This window comes from Rhincodon typus, unplaced genomic scaffold (assembly GCF_021869965.1).
Source record: "Rhincodon typus isolate 14 unplaced genomic scaffold, sRhiTyp1.1 hic_rhity00000765, whole genome shotgun sequence".
Taxonomy (NCBI): Eukaryota; Metazoa; Chordata; class Chondrichthyes; order Orectolobiformes; family Rhincodontidae; genus Rhincodon; species Rhincodon typus.
In genome coordinates, this window is record NW_025966403.1 from 13,537 (window position 1) to 31,046 (window position 17,510).

At 38.8% G+C, this 17,510-nt stretch overlaps 1 protein-coding gene across 3 annotated transcripts in view; it reads left to right on the top strand.

Moving 5' to 3' along the window:
• LOC109927782 (DEAD-box helicase 3 X-linked) overlaps positions 1 to 17,510 on the top strand; it is a 44,241-nt gene that overhangs the window by 11,155 nt on the left and 15,576 nt on the right. Inside the window, exons 3-6 of one of the 3 annotated variants that reach the window (XM_048592187.1) lie at positions 2,229 to 2,279; positions 9,335 to 9,388; positions 12,187 to 12,384; positions 17,285 to 17,405. In XM_048592187.1, the coding sequence (XP_048448144.1) occupies positions 2,229 to 2,279; positions 9,335 to 9,388; positions 12,187 to 12,384; positions 17,285 to 17,405 (424 nt within the window). The remainder of the gene's footprint in view (positions 1 to 2,228; positions 2,280 to 9,334; positions 9,389 to 12,186; positions 12,385 to 17,284; positions 17,406 to 17,510) is intronic. The other 2 variants (XM_048592188.1, XM_020527800.2) reach the window with 2 other exon arrangements.

Here is a 17,510-nt window from a genome sequence, read left to right on the forward strand (position 1 = left end):
ATAGCTAGACTGTCAATGATTCCCTTCTTATTACACAGTACCCAGTCTAAGATGGCCTGCTGTCTAGTTGGTTCCTCCACATTGGTCAAGAAAACCATTCTGTATATGCTCCAAGAATTTTTCCTTGGCAGCATTGTGGCCCAATCTGTGTAGATTAAAATCCCCCATGATGGTTGATATTCCCTTATCACATGCATCTTTAACTTCCTGTTTAATGCCATTCTTGACATCACAGTTTAGAGGTCTACATGTGACACCTGATGTTTTTGCCCATTGGTATTTCTCAACTCTACCCATACTGACTCCACATTGTCAGAGCTAATGTCTTTTCTATTATAGTCTTAATTCCCTCTTTAACCAGTAATGCTGCTTCACCACCTTTTTTTCCTTCCTTATTGCCTGTCCTTCTTAAATACTGAATACCCTGGGATGTTCAGTTCCCATCCCTGGTCCCTGGTCACCCTGCAGCCATGTCTCTAATCCCAATTATATCGTACCTGTTTTACTTCCTTCTGTGTGATGATCAGTTCATTCACCTTATTGCAAATGATCTGTGCATTAAGGCACAAAGTCTTTAAGTTTGTCCTCGAGTGTTTGTCTCCTTATTTTTCTCAATAGCCCTGTTTAGTCTTGTCCTTGGTTTCTTAGCCTATCCCCTTTTTCTAGCTTTTTTTTCCTTGCTGCTTCCTTCTGACTCTTCATGTAGGTTCCCATCCCCCTGGCATATTAGTTTTAACCCTCCCCCAACCACTCTAGCAAACACTTACCCCTAGGGCATCAGTACCAGTCCTGCCTAGGTATAACCCATCCAATCTGTACAGGTCCCACCTTCCCCAGAACCAGTCCCAATGCCCCAGCAATCTGAACCCCTCCCCAGACACTATCTTTGCAGCCATGTATTCATCCGATTATGTCCTGTCATTTCTCTTCTGACCGGCCAATAGCACTGGTACTAATCCCTTGACAACACTTCCTCAAACCTCCGTTTGGTAGTGGTGACTGTGCTGATGCAAATCCTTGCACCAACAGCCAATCACTGCTGTCGCTGGCCTCTACTCCAGTTGTTAATGTATTGCTAAATTTGTTTTGCCACTTGTGGTGTCATGTATACAAATTTCTGAACCAAGGTGTAAGAAGAGAACAAAAAATTAGAAAGGAATATCCATTTCTAGGAGATTGGGAATCGGGAAGGGTGTTTGGACCCTCATTGAGTCAGTGGGAATGGAGGACTTGAGAGCATCAGTCAGTCCTTTCAGATTATCCATCTTGAATAAGATCATGTTTAATCTGATTGCAGTCTTGATACTAGTTTCCCATCTACCCCCCAGACTGCATTCAGTTTGGACATTCTTGGGAAGATTTTTCAGCCGTCAGACATGAAAACCGATTCGGAGCAAAGCTTTGAAGGGTAAATGTCTAAATTGAAGTCTGATTTTTCTTAAACGCTATACCTGATGGTTAATTTTGTAGCTCTGCTAACATGCTAGTAAAGCCGGTTTGATTTGAATCCACCCTGGTAATAGGAACAACTGCATTGATCTACTTCAGGCCCTATTTCAATTTTGAGCTTGGAAAACCATATCTAGGTGAAATGAGGGTTGTTGCCATAAGCGTACTAGTACCCAGAGACTGAGTTTGTCAAGTTGATTGTGTTGCCTTCAGTGAAAAATCTTGTTACACTTTCATCAAACCTTGCACATCTGTCTAGTTTCACTTGCGTTCTGATTTTGTTTCTGGATGACACTTCCCATATTTCACAATTTGAAATAACTATTTCCAGCATTCTATTTTGAATGACATACTGAATTGGAAAGGTGTACAAATGCTGTTGCAAAATCTACTTGAACTACTCCTAAAAAAAGTTTATTTCAAAAGGTTGTTCATCTCCAGTTAGAAACAAGAATGGGAATGTTCTTTTTGCTAAATTGCTTTAATATTAAACAACCCAAGTTTCCCCAAAGGGATACGTTTTTAATGTCCACTGTGAGATTTTGTCCTAGCCAGCTAATGGAATAAGAAAAATTGGCTAGAAAGTAAGCCTTCACGTGTGATGTTAATGGTTTCTAGAGGACCAGCTGTTTTTTTTCTCTTTTAAATGGATGTGTGACATTGAAATTTCTCATTTTTGAGAAGTGGTTTAAATTTGTAAATGGCCAGTTTAATTCATTTAAAATGTTGCTTGTGGTATACCTTTTTACAATGTTAAGTCTGCTTCCTTTTTTATATAGAAGGACGTTACATTCCTCCTCACCTAAGAAACAAAGAGGCATCCAAGAATGGTAAGTCAACATAACAAATACCACCTTTAAATGAGGTGTGATGGTTGAAATGTGTAGAGTTTGCATTTCATGTCCTGGTTGAAATTTGATTCAAGTGGGAAGGCTGCAATTGGAAATTGTATCTACCTGCTTGGAATTATGTCTCCTTTGATTACAAAATCTGCACCCTTGTTCTACATGCTTGGTTTAATTTTGCCTTTAACTGCAAGGTGTTCTTTACTTCTGTATTACTGATGCTTTTCTTAGATTCCCTCACTTTCACTGCTGTTAGAAAAGCTAATAAAGCCAAGTTGCTAGCATTGTGTACATAGTGAGCTAATTAACATTTAACAAATGTTCCAGTGTATTCAGTTGCTTGTTATACTAGTACTGAAATTATCAACTTTTCAACAGTGATAACAATCGTTTTCTATTGTGACATCTCTTCAAAGCCTGTCTCAGATTCTTTCTGATCAATGAAATTGATCAGAAATAGGGTTTGTTGTGTGTACTTGTGAATAGGATCTGGAGGCTTCCTTCCCCACGTGAGAATTAGTAGTCTGGTATGGTAGCAAACTTTGCAGGTTAAACTGTCCTGAATCTTCTACAAATCAGTGGAAGAGCATTTTGAACTGATTTAGCATATCCATGCCCCCCTGCAGGATCTTGGTGATACCTTGTGATCATCACAGTTGCTTGTATCATTGGTTAGAATTGTTTTAAGTTTGCTTCTACGGCTTAAGCTCCAGAAAAGGCATTGCAGTATGCTGACTTGATAGGTTCCTTTTATCAGCTGGGAGAAATGCTTGTTTAAAATGAAATTTACCAATTCAGTTGATGGCAGTTTGTTTTACTGCTATGTTTAATTGTCCAAAAAATGAGTACACTGTATGATGTGGATGCAGAGCAGTTTTGTGCATTTTAAGTTGCTGCAGGTGTCTGGTTATAGCTAGTTGTTTCCAACAGACCTTGGTTACTGTTGGCTGCTTTTGCCATGTTGCACAAGGGTATACATTGTAATTTGGTTATGCAAAGTACAGATGTTGTGTCCCTAGCTGTTGAAAGTTTAATGCTCAGCCAAAAATAACTGGCTGAGACACTACTTGAAGTTTGAGGTTGTTCGGTCACTTGCTTTTAATGTGTGTATTAATGGTACGTCTTAACTATTTTCTCATCTGTGAAGCCCTCAAGAATAAGCGATTTTAGAATTTACTCATGAATTCATATCTTAACTAGGCCTGGAATTTGCTGGAAGTGTCTAGCAGCAGTCCATAATCTTAAAGCATCATGGTCCAATCCTGCTTAAGTTTAAGAATCATTCCATCACACGCAGAATTAAAACTTATTTCCTGTAACCTTATTTTGAAAAAGTTGCTTTATGTAGTGTAAATTGTCATTGTCAAACTGGCTCAGATAATTGAGTTAGCATCAATTGCAGCAATGTTAAGAACCTATGCTTTGGATTATGCATGTCGAGACTGAGTTTACTACTTCTGTAGTACTTATTTCACTTTCCCAAAAGGAAACAGTTGAATTCTCTTTTAACCATAAGATATGAGGTGGGTGAAGGTTGTATACAAAGTAATCCAGCTGCTGATTTAGAAATTGCGTTGACTAATGCTTTTATTTTTGTCAAGTTACTTGCTATGAACAAACTGTACAAGACAAATGTATTCAGTTTACAGTAGAAATATCAGAATTACATTAATAGCTGCACTAAAATATGGTGTTTCTGCCATGTATTGTTAATTGCATTTTGAAGTTCATCTTTTTGTCTGTACAAGTTGACTGATGCCATGTGTAAATGACACACCTTTTGGCTCATGAGTTTGGGTAAGTAGTAAGGAAGTGACTTTTTTTAGTTTTAAATATCAAAACTACATGTTAACTGTGTAGTTGGCTTGCCACCTTATGGGAAAGACAGCAACTTGAGCAAATTGCACTTGAATGCTGTAGATCTTGTAAAGTTGGTCTTTGTATATCCAAGAGTGGTAATCAATACACTGAAATCTTAGTCTGAACTTCATAACAATTTAGTGGGCATCTTTAAACACTTTTTTGTAATCCATGTGCTTAAGCTAAATTTTTTATAACCTGTTTTGGAGAGAGGTGAAGGGATAAACTGATTATTGTTGATTCTCCATCCCAAGCTCTAACGGTCATGTTTTACCCATCTTTACCTGCCCAACTTTGTGCACAGGGCAGAAAATTGGTATAATATATACTGGTTCTTTAATTGCAAGTTTGTATAGCTAGTTTATAATATCGAAGGGCATGATCTAATTGAATTAATGTAAAGACCAGTGTTGATTTGATACCAAGATTGCAAACAGCAGCAAGGTGGATTCTTTGACTTAGCCTTAAAATTCATTTTGCTAGTTAGGCATGTGGAAATAGTCTCTTAAACCCTTCTGGTTTTTATGTTTTAACTCTTCAGTCCTCCAGTGTCACCTGTTACTTAAAGATGACTGGAAGACCCAGTTCCTTTTTCCTTTTCCTGCCCTTCAACTGATTCACCTTGTGAACCAAAAATAACAGCCGATAAGCTTGATTCTAGCTTCAGGTGTTGCAATGCATTAGGATGGGGTGAGGCAGTTGGACACTTTTTTTGTGGGGTGGTGAGGGATGGGAGGCAGGCAGCAGTCATCCCAGGTTCTCAAGTCTGGGACTAGAGGGTGTGACTGGCAGAGGGAAGTATTGGGAATACTGAGTGGAGTAGCATCCTGACACTATTCTGCCAGGTTTGAACTTCTTGCAGTTTGAATGGATGATGCAGGAAGGATGAAGAAAACTGATCGCATTAAGCAGGCAGCCATTCTGAGTGAAAATGTAGATGGAAGCAGAGAGAATGATCAGAGGCTGGACGCACTTTGCATCTAAGTGCTTCGGTTCTGAAGACTGTTTCATACCCAGTGTCAGGTTTAAGGATGTTGTCTTAGGCTGAGAAGGCTACAGCTGTTGTGGTCCAAGTTAAGTTTTGCTGAGTAAGTCTAAGCAGTTGGAAACTCAATTTTTAAAAAGCAGTCCCACAGCAACCAATCATCTTATTTTACTTTGGAGAATTGAATCAGCAGCTCAGTTTGGTGTTGGTGAAACATTGTTTGAGTTGATTCCTGTGCTCCAGTACTAAGAGCTGTGCTTTAAGTCATCCTTCACTCAAATTACACTGGAACAAGTATGGTGATGAAGTATAACTAAATAAGGTTCATGGGGAAATTTGGAAAGTCAAAGACCAGGTGATAGTGCAGGTTAGAAATTAGAATCCAAAAAAGGACAGGTACACCAAGTCGTATCGGTAGGGTAATAACTTGGAGATATTGGCGGAGGGGTCATGTCACTAAACTAGCAATCCAGACCCCAGGACAATATTCTGGGCCCATTTGTTCAAATGCCACCATAGCAGAGTAAAATCTGAAATCACTAAAATCCAGACTGGAGGGCTGGCCTAAAGACTAATCTCGTCCTCCAGTCATCATAACCTAGCTGGTTTACTAATGTCTTCTATGGAGGGATATCTACCAACTTTTCTTGGTCTTGCATGTGCAGATAGTAGTGTGGCTGCTTAACTGCACTGGGCATTTAGGGATGTGAGATTAAATGCTGGCCTGGACAGTGCCCACATCCCGTAGCCAAATAAAGAAAATGGTAAACCTTTTAAAATTCAAATTGGATAAGTAGGAAACTTGTAACAAAAATAAGGGGGTATGATATACAGACTGCTGGGCAAACTCAGCTGGTCTAGCAGCATCTGTTTAACATTGAGTCTACTATGACTTTTTTTTCAGATGAAAAGTCAATGGGCTCAAAGCATTAACTATTTCTGTTGGACTTTGAGTTTATTCAACACTTTGTTTTCCAGCATCTACAGTATTTTGGTTTTGTAATTGGCAGACATGTTTGACAAAGCTGGGATTTGAAAATTAAATGATCTTTGACTTTTTTTTTTGGAAGCAAGAGAGTTTGGGTAGCTGTTTACAGAATGAGATTGTCCTCTGCTCAACAATTATACTGTGAATCTTGATTTGGAGGGAAGAAACAGCAAAGCAAAGAGGGCATGTAGGGAGATTTTAGTGCAGCTACACTCGAAGTGCCTATACTCTGTAGTAGTGAAGAGTTAATGGTGTATTTGAAAATGCTGCAATCTTTTTATAAGGTATCAACAAGACATGGTATAATCAGGCAATATAATGTGTTTTGAATGAAATTAGTGTTCAGTGAATTTTTGTTGGGTTCTTTGATCATGTAGTGGATCCAGTGGTACACAGCAAGTCACTGCACAAGCTGAGATGCCTGATGTTTGAGGAGGGTTAAGAGATTAACACAGATCGTTCTAAGAATCAGGGCTGCTGTGCAGTGGCCAGAAGGCCTGCGTTTGAGTCTTTGAGATGTCATTTGAACAAGTTGATTAAGAACACATACTCCAAGAAGGAGCTAACATTATAACTAAATTTAAAGTTTAAAAATATTGTTCCCTTCAACTGAATAAATGGAGGCAAATACCAGATTTAGGTGTCCTTTATAATTTAATCCACTGTCATACAGGTATAACAGTAGACTAGTCTTGGTGCAATTGTACAGGACACAAGATCCTATCAGAAGTCTTGCATACAGTTTTGGTCTACTTGGTTAAGGAGGGTTATTTTTGCATCATAAGCATTCTAAAAGTTCATCAGGCAGTTTCCCAGGAAACTTGTGGAAGGTTAAGTGGTTGATGAATATTTATTTTAAACATCCAATTGTCCTGCCCTCAATTATTCTGAGGAGTGTTGACAGTAGCTTCAATTTTCTGAGAAAGGAAGTTAGATAAGCACCAAAGGGAACTTATGGGGCTACAAGGAAAAGGATGGTGTGTGGATCTAGCTAAATCGTTTTTTAATGATCTGATGTAGATTGAGCCTGTGTAGTTGGTCCATATACAACTTCAGTGCTGCAAATAAAAAATATTAAACACTGATTACTTTTCCAAAAAAAGTTTACCTTCTTATTTTGGGGTGGGGGAGAAGAGTTGCAGTCGTAACTTGGCATTCTCCTGTCCTGCAGTGTAACTTTCAGCCTTGCTGAAGAGAAATTAGTAAACTTATGTGCGTGTTATCCAGAACTGTTCCTACCACTTGGAATTACTGTACTTCATTGCTTGCACAACATTTCATCCATTTGTGTGCTGATTCCTGAGGTATATACATTGATCTTAGTATCAAACAAGACACTAAACTAGTGAATTATTTGTGAAGTCCAAGTTTGAAAAATTTCAGTTGCTATCCTGAATACCACATCTTTGTTCAGATGTGAAGGAGAAACTGCAAGCTCCCTTTTGGAGATGGGAGCTCATTCTTATTACATAAAAAACTTCAATCAGAAAATTTGTTTAATCTTGCTTTGGGGAGATATGTGAAGAAGCATCTGAAACATCCAACAATCTATTAAATACCACAACACCTGTAAGTAAATTGCAATCTCAACACACTGAATATCAAAACTCCAGATCTTAGGTTGGTTAAACTTTCTGTTCCTCTGTTTTAGGAACATGCTATTTGGAAAAGTAGTGGTCATATTTTTCCTGTGATATTTGGTCCAATGGGTGGGCATCTCTCCTTTTGAATTAAAATCTTATTCAATGTTGTAAAATATTCCTGGTATTTCAACTAAGTCTAAAAAGGAAATGGGTGACCATGCACTGTCCTGCATTCATACAGACATTGATTGTGTGGAAAGTAAAAAGCTATGGATCAAAGGACAAGTGCTGACTTGTAGCCAAAGTTGGCAGCATGGCAAGAAGGAAGGGTGATAACTGTTGTTTCCATTGGAGCTATATGAATGCAGATTGGTTGAAACTTTGTTGTGTCCGCTTCCTGAGGCCAGCAGGTCTTTCAGATCATGTACCCATACAACAATAGCTAGGGAGGAATGCTGGCTGGGATGTTGAGCCTGAGTCCTTTTGAGTAGTACTATGGAATGCCCGTGGTCAATTAAGACTGATAAGGTTTGACTTTGTTTTGGTTTTTTTAACAAAGCACTTAAGGATTTGGTCTGTAGTTTAATATACTTTCCCAAGGATTTGGCATGAACCTTTAACTCGTGCTATTTGCTTTCCTTGCCAGGCAGATCTGCCAAGTGTTGAAAGCTAAATGGGATAGGTTGTTTGCAAAGATGAACCTGTCAAAGTTGTTAATGCCCCAAGATCTTCAAGTAGAGTGCAACTAGGACAGGCTTTTACACATGGGGTTTATTGAAATATGTAAAATATGAAAATATTAATTGTTTCATGTCATTGATTATTTTATCAAAGCTGTTCTTTGACCCAAGATGTTAATTGTTCACTCTATGCGCTCAACCTGTACTTTTTTAAAAAATTCATTCATGTGGTGAGGGTGTCGATGGCTAGATCATCTAATACCTATCCTTAATAGTTCAGTCAACTACATTGTTGTGGGTCTAGAGTCAAATGTAGATTAGACCAGGTAATGGTAACAGCTTCTTTCTCTGAAGGACACTAGTGAATCAGATGGGTTTTCTGACAGTTGACAATGGATTCATGGTCATTAGACTCTAGTTCCAGATTTTTAGTAAAATCACAGTATACCATCTGAGGCAGGATTTGATCACAGTTCCCTGGAACAATATCTAGGTCTCAAGATTAACAGTGACAATACCACTAAGCTATTGCCTCCCCTAAAATGCCTTCTTGGCACATGAATTTCCAATTGTAAAAATATCCAATTAAGCACGCAAATTCTATGAAATGGTACCCCTGCTTAGTTGTGCTGGTTGACCATGGTGGAAAGCTTGCATTTACTGTCAACAAACCCACCAACTTTATCCTTGCAGTATGGAATTCTGTCAGTTGTAGGAGATAGTGGGGGAATGGGAGAAACTGGCTTCAGTGCTTGACCTAGTTGAATTCATTGTGGGCACTTGCAGTTCTTGGTCTGTTTCTGCACGAGTTTTGAAAGTTAAGTTCCCAAATCATAACTCAGTTAAATTAGTACCAAATTGCAAGCAGTTAAATGTTTGCAGTTGGCTCATGTGTAAGTTTTTTTCACCACTAGGTGAATTGACAGCTCCCATTTCTTTTTCAGCTTATAATCCATTTGGAACAAATCGTCCCATTAATTATCCAATGTTGAGGATTTGTAAGTCTGCACTTCTTTGCACTTAAAATAGTGTGTGAAATGGCATGAGGTTGGCTTTGAATTAAGATTTTTCATGTGCAGATCTGGGGTCTCATTGTAAGTAACTACCACCAATTTGGAACTAAATTTCCCAAGTTACACTCCATGCTAACTGGGGTCCCTTATGTGAAAGCTGTTAGATTTGTTTAATAATACAAAGTCCTGCAGATATTGCTTTAAGATCTGAAAGTAAAATCTTAGCACATCGTTTTTGTGAAAAACGATGTAATTGCAGTAACAACCTGCTTATTATATTGGCCATTACAAAATGTAGCATCCATCTATTGGCTTGGTTTGTTTAAACCATATTTGAAGTTTTTGCCAATTGTGGAAGCATCAGAGCTGGCTGTCTTAAGTGGAAGAGCTCTAAGCCAGTAACAAAGCAATCCCCCTCCTCGCTCTTGCAATAGATCCCTTCTGAACAATGGCTTGTTACTGTTGCTCACCTTTCCCAAGAGGTGGACATGTATCAGAGCTGCAGTGATGTCTGGCTGGACCAAAGTGGTATGACACATGACATGGCGCATGGTTTTCTGGGGAGGAGCAAACTAACCAATTGCATGTGCCACTAAATTCTGCAGGTTCAGTAGATTCCCAATTTAATCTGTTTAAGTGACCGCACACTCTTCCAATGCAGGTGCATTCTGTACAAATAAATCTATCTTCTATGGATTGAGGAAGATCTGTACTTGGGAACAAAGGATAATACTGTAACTTGGGACAGTAGGGACTAATGTTCACTGTGCTCCTTTTTTGAGCTATTGCCAGTTCTTTGCCTTGTATAAGCCTTTAGCTAAAAATTAACTGAGTTTTTAGTTGCCAGACTCACCAGCTACATTGCCATAACTTACAAAATCTGGTGGGAAAGTGGTTTAATTTGGCATGATAAAGCTTGTTTTTCTGCATGTTAAGAGTTAATATTTGAAGATCTTCATTCCCTATTGCAGTGTTTATAACCACCTTATTATAGGATTGTCACCTTTTTATTCCAGATGTCTGCTTACATGAGCACTTGAACTGAATCAGTTTTATATTTCATGAATTTTTGTGTACAATATTTGAAGTGGTTGATTTTTGACCAACTTACAGGTACTTTTGTGTCTAAGACCACCCCTTGATTTAGAGCTGTGAATTGTATGCTGTGCTGTACACCATTGAAATGTTTAGTTTCTTTAGGTTCCCAATCTCCAGTTAGACTCATCTTTTTGTTAGCCTTTTCATATGAAATCTTCCTAGATATCTTGCTGTTTCCTGGAACTTTGGTGCAGTGAGTCTTCAGCCCTTTAGTGACTCTGCTCCACTGCAGTTGTCTTGTTTATCTGACTTCCTGTAGCTTGTTTGCCTTGGATATGCTCTTGGATAGTGAGTTTCACAATTCAGCCAGCAAAGTTTCTTCTTGATATCCTTTTTGATTTCATTGACCATCTTGCACTTCTGTTTAAGAGAAAATTAAGGCACCATCAATCTTCCTTAATGCTTTGCAATCCCCACTCCTGCTCCCTTAGAAGAAGTGACCCAGGATGTTCACTAGATCTCAATGTTTATTGCATTCCTGCATCCTGATTTATAATATGGTGCCTGTATACTCTGCACTGTTCACATCATTAAGATTCTCTAAGTAATATGTTTGTCCTTTTAATGTAAATAATGTCACAGCTATATTACTTGTATCCACATGGCTTCAGCAGTACTGACTTCAGTCTCTGTCTGCTTACGGGGCTATGGGTTAATTTGAGTTGCTCTCTTAGCCAGCATGAACTATTGTTCAAATGTTCACCTGTTGAGATTCTAGTCAGAGGTTGTCTGCTCTCATTTTGTTTTTTTTTTGGCACTTGGCACATTCTAGGCATCACACGGATGCGTCCTGTGGGTTGAGGGTAAATAAAGAAGCTGCATAAAATTGCAGGGGCAGTATCCAGATGGTGTAATGGTCAGGGACCTTGAGATCATTGTAGTTTATGGGCTACTCTTGGAGATGCAAGTGATTTAATGTGCCAAAGCCAGCTGTAGCTTCCCTTCTGAACTGTGATCACATTACTTCATTACTTCATTACAAACTCTGGTATTATCACTTTTTAATTATTTCCTTAGTGCTTGGCAGTTAGCAGTCTTTTGGGTTGTGGAGGGTAATTAACTCAACACTGAATTGCTCAGGCCTTTCAGTGTAATGGGTATTCTGCTGGATGCAGCTTAAGTAACTGTTAAACTTGCAGTTTAGCATAGGACTCGTGCTTTAGATATACTTGTTCATCTAAATAAAATCCATCTTGAATATTCTTGTGTCCTTGGGGTAACCAGGTTACACCAAGTTGGTGATGTAATGGCTTCACTAAATGGTATTTGAGATACAAAATGGACATGTACCTGAAGGTCAATGGTTATATCTGAAATTTCATAACCCTCATTATGTTTTACTTTGTTTTTAAATGCTGACTTTTTCATAAGTATTGACTTTTACCAAAATCAACTGGTAATTACAGCAAAGGGTTTGTTTTTTTAAAAAATGCTGCCTGATTAGTGGTGAAATGGTTATGGTTTTGCTTTTGCTATGACTTGTATTCTCTCTATCGGATGCAGAAGTTGTGTAACCCATCCCTTCAAATACTAAACCTCATGGCAAGTGGAACCAAAATTGACATCTTTGTTAACTGATATTTTGGTATGCCCTTGAGTATGCAAGAATGTTCATGCAGGTAAGATGCAATCGCAAATTTTGATATTGCTGAAAGCTAACACTCTCTTTCCTCATGCAAACTAAGATTCAAGCTGGGATTCTGGAAATGGAGGAAGTGGTTCAATTAATGGTTGCCATGATGGAAGAGAAAGTTGCATAAATGGTTATGACCTTGACCACTTTGAACTGAACAGTAGAGGATGTACTCGAAATGAGACAAGTGGCTTTGGAGGCTATCGAAATCGAGCGTTCATTCCTGGTGCCCAGCAAAGTGCTGGATCAGGTGTGCAAAACTAATCTCAGCAGTCTCATGCCAGTGTTGGATCACTACTTCTGTGGAGTTTCTTGAGATTGGAAAACAAAAAAAATTTCTCAAACTTAAGTATACTAATCACTTGCAACGCAATCAAACTGAAGATATGACCCTCCTCTGGAGCAGATTGGGCTGGAATCCAGACCTCTTGGCTCAGAGGTAGGAGCGTTATTGCTGCACCGCACCCACCAACTGGGACTGAACCAATCTACAATTGCTTTTCTTGTGGATATGATAAATCTCAAGAGATTTTGCAGCATTAAATAATTTTGACACCAGTATGTAAGATTAGGACAAGTGATTGAGGTTTGGAGGAGGATTTCAGGCACTGAGACATGCTCAGCTGAAAATATTGGATGTACAAGACAATTGATATGTAGAAAATAGGAGGGTGAAGGGAGAACAAAAGTGAGGAAATCTAGAAACTTGAAGCATTGCTAATTTGGAAGCTAATGTCTCCATGGAAGCACTAGGGTTAGCAGGGCTTGATACAATATTTCAAGTGTCTTGTTATGGACACGCCTGAAGGTTGGTGAGAATTGCCTACTTTAATCCTTGACTGTTACCTTGCAATTTAATGCAACACCCGTCTTTAGTTTTGTAGATTTTTATCATAAGGCCATCATCTCATCTGACATCACTTTTTTTGCATGTGCTTGTAGGCCGTTATTTAATTTTGCACTTTTGCTTTGCATTAAGTGGGTTGCCACTTGTTAATGGTGCTGTTACTCAAATTGCCTGTGGAATGGGGCACCAGTTCATGATTAGGCTATTCAACACTAGCTGATTAGATACTCCAATGCCTCTACTCACATTATCCCTATAACCCTTTACATAATTTTTAACAACCTCTAATTTAAATCTAGTTTCCACAGCCCTCTACCCAAATGAACTTCAGAGATTCACCACCACTTGACTGAGTAAATTCTCCTTGTCTCTGACCTCAGTGGAATACCCACCTTAGTTTTAAATGGTGTCCCCGATTCTAGATTCCCAGTCAAAGGAACTGTCTTGCCTGCATCAGTTGTACTTCCCTTTTCAGTATTTCATAAATTTCAATGAAATCACCTAATTAACTTTAGACTGTAAGTTTCAGTTTTTAGTCTCCATATGGAGCAGGAACCAATCCAGTCAACTTTTGTAAGTCCTCTGGCATTAATACCTTGCTTGAGCCAGGTGTGTTGTAGCCAAGCTCGTACAGAGATTTTTACAATCTCTTCAGATTTTATTATAGATCCGCAAAGCATGTGCGATTTACCTGGAATCTGATTTGCAGAGGGTGGTGTGCTATCACTGCATCACAAGGGGCTCCTATCAAGCTTCTGTAATTTTATTATCTATTTTGCTAATCAGCCTTTTCAGATGTCACTACACACCCTGGTGCAGGTGGACTTGAACCTGGGTGTGTTGGTCTGGGCATAGGGACACTGCCACCACAAGACCCTGCTGCTAGTGCCACCACAACTATGCCCCTATACAATGGAGGCAAGAACTCTGTACTCCTGTACTCTAGTCTCAGCAGTCTTCCTAAAATTCGTTGTACCTGCTTTCTAACCTTATTTGCCTCGGTTATAATGACATCCAAGTCTCATTCAACATCTTGGACATGTGTGCATCTCTAATTTGTAGGAGGACGAGGGAAATTGTGTATTTTAAACTATTGGATGGAAGAAAATTAATCCTTTTAAATCTGTCTCTCCATTTTACTCAAGGGATGAGAGTATTATTTAGAACACCAGCACTTGTTACTCAATGCTAATTACTATATAGATGGAGAGGCAGATGTCACCACATAGCTGCAGCACCTGAAACTGCATGTAGGCCACATTGGGCAAAAGCAGCAGATGTTGCCTGAAAGCTTACTGAGCCAGATTGTTCATCACTATTGAGGCCTTGCAATTCCAGATTTGCTCATTGAATTTAAATGCCCCCAGCTTCCATGGTGGCATTTCTAACCCTGTACCCAGACCACTAACCTGGGCCTCTGGAGTACTTTTTAACGTAACATAACCACTGCAACTGCTATCTCTGTTTTTAAGTTCTGGATGTTGTTTGGATCAAAATCCCATTTTTTCCAAATATTATGCACAAGTGAGCTGTTGGCATTTCACATTGTGACATTCACTAGTTGTGAATGCTGAGCATCTTTCTGGACTTCTGTGGACCAGACAAAACACCCTAAAATAGCTTAAGAAGGGAGCCTATGCTAAACCGTTTCTTAGATATGTACAGTGTTCCAGATGCAATTAGTTGGTCCAATTACTTGACTTTAATTAAGACACAATTTGTTACCTGTAGTGTGAAAAACCAATTTAAAAAAATTGGTTTAACTGCAACTATTGAAATGCTTAATGATATTAACTGTTCTGATATAGTAACATCCCACAAACCTTTTTGGCAAAGGCAAATTCAGTAAAATAGTCTCACCTGCAATTCTAGCAGCAAGAAGAGAACCCCAGCTTTTAGCTGTCACAGAACAATAGAGCTTCTATGTTCAGCTTCAAAACCCCAGCAACTGCAGAAAGCCAAAAGTAAAAATCCACACTCTGTAGGAGCTTGACCCCACCCCTTCAGGTTGCTTCCACTGTTCCAACTTTTTTAAAGGCATCAAACTGCGTTTACTTGATTTGGTTTTGAGCAGTCCACTTGGCCCTCTGTCTCAATCTTCTTCCTTTTTTTTTTAGAAGAAAAAATATACTAAAGCCACGTGTCATAACCTTTTACTGACTAGGATAATTGCTGTGCTAAATGTGGCAAATTTTCTTGTTATTGGAGTGCATCAATTCTTACTTAACTGACCCATCTCAACAGGGTAGTTTGAGAATACAGGGATAAGAACCTCTACAAAACTGGTCGCAAATGGCTGGCATTCGTAAAAGTTGATCATCAACAGGCACGTGCTAGAATAATTTGGTATGATAAATTTTGGTGAATCCACATTAAGTGAAATTAAGTTGTGAAATTAACTTTTCTTTTCTCTGACCACTTCTGCAATCTGTATGATTCGAATGTGCTTTTGTGTCCTTTAGAGATTTCCATTTTTTTGTCACTTGTGAATATTGCACAACACTGCTTTTGGTGCATGTAGTGCATGAATAGAACTTGGCTTGTGACTAATTGATTATCCAATAATTGGTTTTGCTTCTAATTTTTTATCTAATGCCTCAACTATTTTGAATGAAGTTGCTGATGTGACACTACTTGTCTGTTTTGAACAACTGGTTACTGAAGGCTGCAGCTTTTGAGGGTTGAAATTGAGTGCATGGAACAGATTAAAACTCATCTAGGTTTAGTCAGTGGTATTTGACGTTTGTTTAAGGCAGCTGCTATAATTTTTTTTTGGTTTACTGCAAATTATTTCTCACCATTGAGTATAGTTGCCACCAAAGATGCTCTGCACCTCCAAGTTACCAGGCAAATGGGGACACTCTTAAAAATGGATTTAGCAAATATTACTTCATTCAATGCCTTCATGTTGACCTGATGTCCTGTGATATCCAGTTTTGTGATACTATTTTAATTATCCAAAGCATACATACTGGGAGTGGTTACAGTAGCACTGGCAAGTCTTACTGCACTCCAGTTCTGTCCATATGAGATTTTGCAGACTATTCTTAAGCAGTTGTTAGTGCAAAAAGGTTTTTATGCTGAGTTCCTGGTTAATGGTCACTACTAGACTGTGGTCCTGAGGTCTAGACTATAATCCAGAAAGGGCATCCCTTCCTACTCCTTTAAAGGAGCATGATGGTTGCTTGGCTTGGAAAGCTGCAAGGAAGAGTCATGGCAGCAAAAGCGCACATGCACCACTCCGTTCTTAGCACCTTCATAGCTATGCTGAAGCCAGGAAAATATGCTGGGGCAAGAACAATGTGTGTGGTTATGCTGAGTGAGCTGAAGTTTTCCCAAAAATGCGAACTGGCTGTGTTTTGAACCATGTACAAGGACTCCTGCAAACTTTGCTCGTGTATTCAAGATTAAGTAGTAATGAAAAGGTTGCTTTCTGCTTGGTTTTTCTATCCTGGATTTCACCCTTGACTTTAATTCTAAACTGACTGCAGATTGCAGTAGACCAGCTACTTATTCTTTAGAATGTTGTGCAAATTGTATATTTTGTTCAATACCCATCTAAGTCCGGAATTATTCTGCTTGAACACCTTTTTTTTTTCAATAAGTGCCTTTTAATATGTACTTGGTCCATGCAAAAACAAAAAGAACTATATTTTTTAGAGATGTGAAGCTTTACTTGCAGTATTTGTTTCTCAACAGTTATGCAGAAGAAACTGATATCTGACTGTAAATGAATAGTCTTGCATTATATACAATGCTTAAGGCACTTTTTAAAACTTGCTTCTGGATGTCATTGGTTTGGGCCAACAATTACCCCTCCCTAGTTCGCCTTGATGTGGTGAGTCCAAACACAGCTGTACTTCAGTATTTGGTCACCAGTTGGACAACTACTGTAGTTCTAGTCATAAAATTGTACTTTATTTGAAAATGTTTAAACAAACTCTTTAGTTTCACATGGGTGTTTGTTCCGAGAGGCTTGAAGTCTGGAATGATCTCTGCAAATGGGTATTTGTTTTTGAATGCAGCAGAAAAGGTGGCACTTGAAACAACTCTTCAATCAAAAACTTTTTTAGGCAGTTTATGTATTGATCTTGAATCAAATTTCAATTTCTTTGATTTTTGAGAATTGAGGCCAGCATAATGCCACCTGCAGGTTTGAGTGACTATATGCATTTTAGACCCCAGATGCTAGTAATAGGGCTTGTCTTCCTTTTCACTGCTCATCTGGGAGCTTTCTGCTTGAAAGTATTGCCTCTTTAAAATGCAGCTGAGTAACATTGTCTTAACTTCTTTCAAATGACAGGCTTTGGCTATGAGAAAGATGGAGGATGGAGTAACAAGGAAGTCAGGGACCCATACAGCAGTTTTGGATCACGAGCTGATCGGGGTAAATCGAGCTTCTTCAATGATCGTGGAAGGGGAAGGTAGGCTGATTTTTAAGTGATTTTGGTTTTGTCTTTAATTTTGAAACTTGGCTTTAGTTAACTTCTTTAAAGAGCTTTTTTCCTCCTACTGGAGTAGTGAATGAA